Source organism: Grampus griseus, assembly GCF_964374135.1.
Source record: "Grampus griseus genome assembly, chromosome: 7".
Classification (NCBI taxonomy): Eukaryota; Metazoa; Chordata; class Mammalia; order Artiodactyla; family Delphinidae; genus Grampus; species Grampus griseus.
In genome coordinates this window covers 30,139,914-30,147,849 of record NC_139001.1, presented here as the reverse complement: position 1 = coordinate 30,147,849, position 7,936 = coordinate 30,139,914, and the positions used below count along the sequence as shown (strand labels likewise).

The 7,936-nt window shown below is 54.9% G+C and overlaps 1 protein-coding gene across 6 annotated transcripts in view; it reads left to right on the top strand.

The window, feature by feature from the left end:
- Positions 1-1,518: 1,518 nt before the first annotated feature.
- The window catches only part of NRP2 (neuropilin 2), a 114,636-nt gene continuing 108,218 nt past the window's right edge, over positions 1,519-7,936 (top strand). For all 6 annotated transcript variants that reach the window (XM_082657740.1, XM_082657738.1, XM_082657739.1 and 3 more), the window contains exon 1: positions 1,519-2,102. In XM_082657740.1, coding sequence (XP_082513866.1) covers positions 2,030-2,102 — 73 coding nt within the window. In that variant the 5' untranslated portion in view covers positions 1,519-2,029. The remainder of the gene's footprint in view (positions 2,103-7,936) is intronic.

Genomic DNA, 7,936 nt, shown 5'->3' with positions numbered 1-7,936 from the left:
AAGTCCAGATAAGGAGGAAAACCACCCAGAAGAATCCACAAGCACAAGCAAAGAAATAAATGGGAGAGTCAGATGCGTGTGTGTTTCTTGTCACCGAAACTTTATTTTTCTTAATCTGCAGAGTGGCAGAAAAGGTATCCGCAAAGTGTTATTTAGACTGTTCCTGTTAAGAGTCTGTATGATAATGTAGTAATAGGTGCCTAGTGAAGCGAGACAGTTTGAATCCACAAAGCCATCCCTAGAAACAAAGATACAAGTGTCTTCCCAACTGTTAGCTCGAGGCTCCCTCTAAACAGGCTTCACGCCTCCATTTAAAAATAGTTGGCATAATGCTGTTTTCCTTCTCTCGGCGTTGTGTCCACATCTCCGTGGGGAAGTGTGAATAGAAGTAGTTACAGTAGCATTTCGAGAAACCTTCATGTACCTGGACTTTTTTTGGAGAGTTGGGGGAATCCAATTTATTTACCTGAAAAATTTCTTTGAAGAACGTCTTTCCTCTTCTTCTGATAGTTACAAGTTAGGAGCGCAGGAGAAACTACATCCTCACCCAGCGAGGAGAGGAGTATGTTTGGGACACAACAAAGGATCCGAGTAGTAAACGCAGGCAGTGTTTGGGGTTTTATTCAGCCGGGGCTGACCGTGTGTGTCGCCGCCACGCACTGCTGCCTGTGCGAACGCATGGCTGAGCTGCCGCCTGGCTCCCTACTCCAAACACCGTACGCCACCCAACTCCTCTTGTAACGCCATTGCGCGTGGCATGGTGTTGGGTTCTACGTGTGTGGCACGGGAGTCGGGGAATCGGGGGAGAACAAGAATTTCCTCCGTTTCCCGCGGAGTCTTCCTCGGGCGGGGGCCAGGCGGCCAAAGGCAGCGCGCCCTGGAGGTGCCCGGGGGCTCTCCTTCTCCTGGGCATTACGCACGGGCGGCCCGGCACAGCCAGGCGCGGAGGTGCCCAGGGTGGGAGAGTGGTGGCCGGGTGGGAGCTGCCTTAACTTTGATCCGGCCGCGGCCGAGGGGGAAACCGCCGCCGCCCCGCCCGAGCCGGGTGCCGCCGCGCTCTGCTCTTCGCCGCGCGTCTCCGCGGCTGCCTCTTTAATCAGGAACACAGAAGGGGCGGGCCCTGAGCCGGCGCGTAATCGGATAGCTCTGCCGCGGCTCTGACATCCACCCGCTGCTCGGCCTGAAAAGGCAGGGGGGAGACGGAGGGGAAGCAGAGAACGCGAGCGAGGCAGCAGCCCGCAGCCCGCCCCCAGCACATCCTCAGACGCGCAGACACTCGGCAAGGCGCTAGGCGAGGTGGAGGTGAGGGCGGGCGCGAGCGAACTCGGAGAGGGGCTCGCTCGCTCCCAGGCGATCCCAGCCGGCGCCGCCGCCGCCGCCGCAGCAGCAGCCGCCGCAGCAGCAGCTTCCTTCCTCAGACTCCCCTCTTGAGGCTGGCCAAGCGGGTGTAGCCTTTGGGGGAGGCTCCCGCTAGAGGAACCCGGTGAGGGCAAGAGCTGGGCGGCCGCCTCCCGCTCGGGCCGTCGGGTGGTCTGTGCCTCCACCAGCGTGTCGGTCCCGAGTGCCGGGGGATGTGTGTCAGTTTACGCCTCTGAGATCACACAGCTGCCTGGGGGCCGTGTGATGCCCAAGGCAAGTCTTGGCTTTTATTTTTATTATATTTTCCTTTTTTTTTTTTACGCTTGGCTTACGGGAAATACTCGTGATGTTGTAGGATAAAGGAAATGATACTTTGAGGAACTGGAGAGGGCATAGATGCGTTTTGTTTTTAAGAGAGGAAACCCGTCCTCTCTTCCCGGCTTGCTCCCTCTTTGCTGATTTGAAGAGCTACCCTCCTCCTGGTGAGGTGGGGATCCAGCAAGGATAAAGGTGAAGACGGGCCGCCAGGACCCAGGAGGGAAACACTGACCAGTAGAAACCTTTGCAGAGGACACTGTAAGGAAGAACATAAGAGCGAGAAAAATACAAAGACTTGTAATTAAACAAGAAATCTACAAAAACAGCTCTGGAGAAAGCTTCCTTCTCCAAAATGGATATGTTTCCTCTCACCTGGATTTTCTTAGCTCTCTACTTTTCAGGACATGAAGTGAGAGGCCAACCAGGTAAGCCCCTGAAAGTTGTCGTTTTTTGTTTTTTCTATTCATTTCAATATGCCTTTACCTTTAAAAGCAACTGCTAATGCAGGGGGCCACACGCAATGGCAAAGAAGGAAGATCTCTCAATACTGAATAATTGAGAGAGAGATCCCAGCCGGCCCTCCCTACACCACCACCGCTGCTAAAACCCAACTTTTCTCTCCTGCTAGGAGTGTGTGTGTGTGTGTGTGTGTTTTGAAACATAGACAGAATTTGGCGGTGTTCAGATGTCACATATGGACTGAATCAAAGGTTTAAAAATACTACAAAGCTTTTGCATTACAGTTTTGGGGAATTTTTTCCCCCTGTCTTGAAGCAGAACACATCTCCCTTGAGTTTCTTCAACCTAGCCAGTGAAATATAAATCATTTGCGTTCCCTCCCCTTAGCCACATTGAGCAATGTTAACTGAAGGGCTTGGGAACTGCAAGAGTCTAGTTTGGGTTTTCCAGTGCTGTAGCTTGTTTGCAGAATGTGTGGATGGGTCTCAGGATCACTGGCCTTACGCTGATGGAGCAAGTGGTCTTGTGGCTGAGCTCGGGGCTTGGGGCTGGGCGCTTCTGGCAACCGAGGCGTTTGGTCATTCAACTCTCTTTCCTGCTGTATTTTCTGGGGAAGAAAATCATGTGTTCTTTTAAAAATTATTATTAGATAACACAAAGTATGTGGCCCTCAAAGGTCTCTCATTCTTGTGAAGTGGTCAGAAACTTTTGAGTGGAATTTGTTCTCACCACTGCCAAAAAGGGTGCGTGGACAGACTGCAGAGATAAGTACTGCAAGGCCCAGAACAGTGTGGGGCCAGTACTTGTGAGCTAGGGGCACACTCTCGGAGAAGGGCTGGTTCCAGGGAATCCAGTGGGGCATGTTCTTGCTTCCGCATACCACTCTCCCGGGTGAGCCTCTCTCCCCTCTGACAACAGTGTCGCAGTCTGACAAAACTCTTAAAAGCTGCTACAGGTGATTGAGAGTGGGGAAACCATGCCGGGAGGAAATGGGGAAAAGAAAGAGGAGAAAAAGCCTTCCTGAAGTGCCCTTACCCGCAGGCACTTCGAAGTCTGCCACTGCAGCGATAGCACCAACCCCTTGCAGCCTCCCGGGCCCTCCCCCATCACAGCGGGCTAGTGGGAGCCCGCTGTGGGGGCCCGGGACTCTGATTCTCACTCCCCAGCACTGGCACGCACCCCACTCGAAGCTTGGGTGATTATTTTAGGGGGAGAAAGATTCGCGAATGCCCTTGTTATCCAAATCCACACGTTTGCTGCGTCTTCTCGGCCATAACTGGTCTTCAAAGCAGTTGAAAATCGTATCAAAGAGGTGGGTGCAGGTCCCACTTGGGGAGATTTCCTGTGGCTCCCCATTCCCTGTTGCCTTAATTCTAAGTTCCCAGCTTGAAGCGAAGTTAAATTACCTCCCACAGACCTGAAAGCTGCATAAATTATGTATGTTTGTGTGATTCGCTGTGTGTATATATATGTGTGTGTGTGTGTGTGTGTGTGCGTGTGTGCCCGCGCGCGCGCGCGGTGAGGATGCCCACGGTACATTATGTATTCAGGCATGGACTCTGGTAGGCCCCGGCGCGCGAGCGCGCGCGCGCGCACACACACACACACAACTTCAGGTTCCGTGTGCTCTGAGGGGCGGGAGGGGTAGTAAAGACTCGGGGGCCATCTCCTACCCCAGATGTTCTGACATCTGTCCCCGAGCACTGCGCGGAGTGTGTACGTGTGTGTGCGACGTCCGCTCAAACCCACTCCCGCTCTGCCACCTGCCTTCCGCGCTCTCTGCAGAGCCCCCTCCCACCCCAGCCCCGGGCCGCGCTGCGTCACTTCTAGAGAAGCCCAGAGGCGCGGAGCACAGGGCTGGTCGCCCTCTGTGAGGCCTCAGGCAGCCTCGGACCCAGGGTGGGACCTCCTGATGGGACGCGGAGCTGGGACCCGCCCGGGGTGGGTATTCTCACCCGAAAAGGCGATCGCAAGCCGCGGGCCGTTCCGGCTTTCCGTCGGAGCAGCGGACTGGCACCGGGGGAGCCGGCAGCGGGTGGCAAAGGGCGAGGCCCAGCTAGACCTCTGACTCACCCGGTGCGCGCCGGCCGGGAGGGGGCCGTGCCGGGGAGCAAGTGAGCAAATAACCTCGTGGCCAAGGCGGGCAGCCTCTTGCACTGGCGGGCGGCTGGGAGGCCCAGTGGGCGTCGCGCACCAGGCTCCCCCTGTCCTTGCCACGCCGGCCGCCTTGCCAGCTCGCAGCGCCGCCGCCCGCCTGTCTCCCTCCTGCCCCGGCTCGGGGGCTCGGGGACTCGGGGCCGCTCGGAGGGCCCTTCCCGGAGCGCCCCCTCCTGCCTCGCGCACTCCACTTTGCGCTGCATTACCCCTGCTGCCCCCAGAGAGCCGGCTTTGAGGGGCTGGGGGCCCGAGCGCTGGACGAGCTGGGTGGCGGGAAGACTGGGTGGGATTCGGAGCGGAGGTTGGAGGCGCAAAGGAGGCAGCTTGAGCCGCGGGAATGAGAGCAACTTGCGCGGCCTCTAGTAGCGCTGCGCGCCGGGCGCTCGCGGGTGCGCGCGAACAGGTGAAGCGCACGCGGCGCGCGGGCATTCCACGTGGTGGGGACGTGGTGGCCCCCCAGCCTCCCCCCTACCCCGCGCTGTCTCTAACGCCGCATCGATTTGTTTGGGCTACGCAGCAGAAACAGAGCCGAGCGATCCATAAACATTCTATTAGGCAAAAATATTCCCAGCGAAAGCAAAACCGAAGCTCAAGCCTGGGCTAAGTGGGCCGCCTCCAGCTCCTGCAGCCTTGTCCCCTCCCCCTCCTGACTAAGGACACCTCCAGGGAGAAGCTTGCGGCATTTCCTCAACGCTGCCCATTGCCAGAAAGTTAAGTCGCCGCTGCGGTTCTCCGCCTGGGAGAAACCTCTGCAGTCGCCGGCGAGTTCTGCCTCCCCTCCCCCACCATCTCGCTCTTTGCTTTTCCGCTAGGGAAAAAGAAATATTCACGGCCAGTGCTTCATTTTCACTGATTGATTTCTCTTTAATATCAACAGAAGTTAATGGAGGCGGGGCACGCTGTGACTAAACGGCTGCCTCCAGCCTTCGCCTCGGGCTAGCGCACCTCCGTTTTTCCCACCAGGTCCCCGGCGCCCGGCGGCTGGATGGGGGGGCATCCACAAAGCTAATGTCCAGGGGCTGGCGGGGGTGGTGGGGTGGCATGAACCGCTCGCCCCTCCGGGAACCTCTGCGGTATGGGGGTGGGAATCAGCTTTCCGGGCCAAGCTTAGGGGATCTGGCTCAACCGTGTCACCGCTTCTGCGGCTCCGGTTGAATTTCTCTGGAATGGGAGGAGATCGGCGCTCTGGTTTACTGGCGTGTGCTCACCACTCGCCTCCCTCCCACCACCTCCCTTCCTTTCGGTTTCAGACGGAGAGGAGAGCCCCCTGGCGCTAGCCATTCCCCGGTCAGAGCCTGGCCGCGAAACTCCCCTTTGCTGGACTTAATCTCGTGGTCAGCGGGGGGACGGGCTTTTGCTCAGGAAATCATCAGGCCCTGACAATGGGTTTCTTCAGATAGTGGCAACTCCCAGCCCTAACGTTTCCGCACCTCCGGGACACACTGCTTGGGGCCAAAAGAGCCCGGACCCTGTAACCAAAAACCGCCCCTCCCTTACCCGCCCCCCAGCCCGCCCCTTGCCTGGAGAGCTTTGATCTGTGCTTGAGTTTAACACCATTGCCACGGACACTGGCAAACGCAGTCAATTCAACCTTCCGTCTGGACTGGATGATCAGATAAGAGGTGTAAATTAGCTGTGGGAGACAGGTCTGGTTCAAACAAATGCTGAAAGAGAAGCAACGGCAGTCTAGGCTCCGGATAAGAGTTTGAAGAGGGTTCCCTTTTTAGCCTGTCTCCACGAATGGCGGGATGGCTGTGGGCAGGCATAAAAATTTGCCAGCAGATCTATAAACTCCTGGATTCGGCACAGACAGCCTGCTCTAGGCTCTTGGGGACTGGTCCCGTGCCCTCATTCAGTGGGTACCCGGTCAACTTTATCCCATAAGCAGCCACTGGAGGTAGTGAAGCTAGCGTCAGTTGCCAACAGAGCACACAGTGCAAAACAGTGGAAAGAGAAGAGCTCCCCATGAGGGCTCCAGGGCAAGCTCCTTCTTGTCCAAGTTGTGCCTGGTAGAATTGTGTATGCCCAGGCAGCACCGCAGGTCTGGACTTTTCATGTCATGCCGTGGAGCCCTCAGATTAAGCCACAGAGCACCCAACTGGCAAAATGCAATGTTGGAAGGCTGCAGTGACTGAGAACCCCAGGCTATCCAGACAGGACTCCTGCTGTCTACTAAATGGCTCTCCTCTCCTGCTGTTGAGTGTATAGTTCATATTCTGCACCCAAAAGGTCAGTTCCTATCTTCACAGTGTAGTCGAGTCTAGGGGTTGAAATGCCAGTTCATATGCAATGAGGCATGAAAGCAAATAACAGCTGGGGAGAGGCCCCCGGGGGTCAGTGGGGAGAGACACCATAGACTGGATGGTCCTGAGGACCCTGTCTGGTGTTTTTCATTTGACTCAACTGCTTATTGAAGGAGCTGACTTTGGGTGACCCAAGTGTGAGACAGTTCTGAGTAGACACAATTCAGAGCCAGGTTCATCGGTAAAGAGTTTTCAGAATATATTCCCCCGAAGTCCAGTTTGGGAAGACTTTAGGAGCAGAAGCATAATATCTTTTTAATTTCTTGCACTGATGAGAAAAGACTTGAAAAGTGACATCTGGGCAGTAGTTTGTAGTATCATTAACATATTTGAGGTATTTTATCATCTGACCATCATTTGCCACTGGATAAGCTGTGAGGCACCCTCTTTGAGTGTCAGATTTGTGTTTGATCCCCGGAAGTTAGTCTTTGTATGGTTCCTTCCAGGTAAGGCATTCACTTTTTTTTTTTTTTAATTAACCCATTCCTGGTATTGCGGAAGTTTGTCCTAGAGAGCCTACAGCCTTTTCCAAAGCTTTATCTGCTTCGATGAGAAATGGCTGAAGGCTTAATGGTCTCATTACCTAACAGGATTCAGTGGGGTTGGATTCCAGGACACAGTGGCCTTGTAGCATGGCTGGCCCTCCAGGAGAAAGCATCTTCTAAAGGTTTAGGAAGCTGTCAAGTTTAGATAAGGCTGAGCTCTGATCCTAGGGGACCTTGGTTGTATTAATAAGGAGAAATTAATTTTTAACCACTGGGAACATTGCCAAATTATGTGACCTTTGGCAGACCAGCTGTGCGGTAAAAATAAATCCCCCATCTTTGAAAACGCTGCTCCTCTCCAGTAGAACAATACCAACGTGGAATTTAGGATGGGGAAGAATGGGGTTGAGGAGACAGGAGAGAAATGGCAGCTGCGGAGGAAAAAACCCTCTGATGTTGTGACACATAGTTTCAGACTTGAGCCATCTAGTCACACCCCTACCACACCCTCCCCCCAGACACACACCCTGGTTTCCAGGACCCAGGAAAGAGGGCCAGGATGACAAGCACCTGAGGTGCCGGGAGTGGAAACTGTGTTAAGTGCCTGCAGCTCGCTCACACCCCAGCCTCAAACACATCTCTCATTGTTCACACACAGATTCCTGGCACGGGGGAGAAAAAGGAATTTTCAAACAGGCAAAACATTTTTCTTGCCCTAAATGCCACTAAATAAGTTTGTCACTGAAATGTTTTGGGGAGACCTTCATCGGACTTCCCAGCATCTGAAGCATTGGAGCCAGACCACCTGGATTAAAATCCAGCTCAGCCACTTGACAGCTCGGCGATCCAGAATCC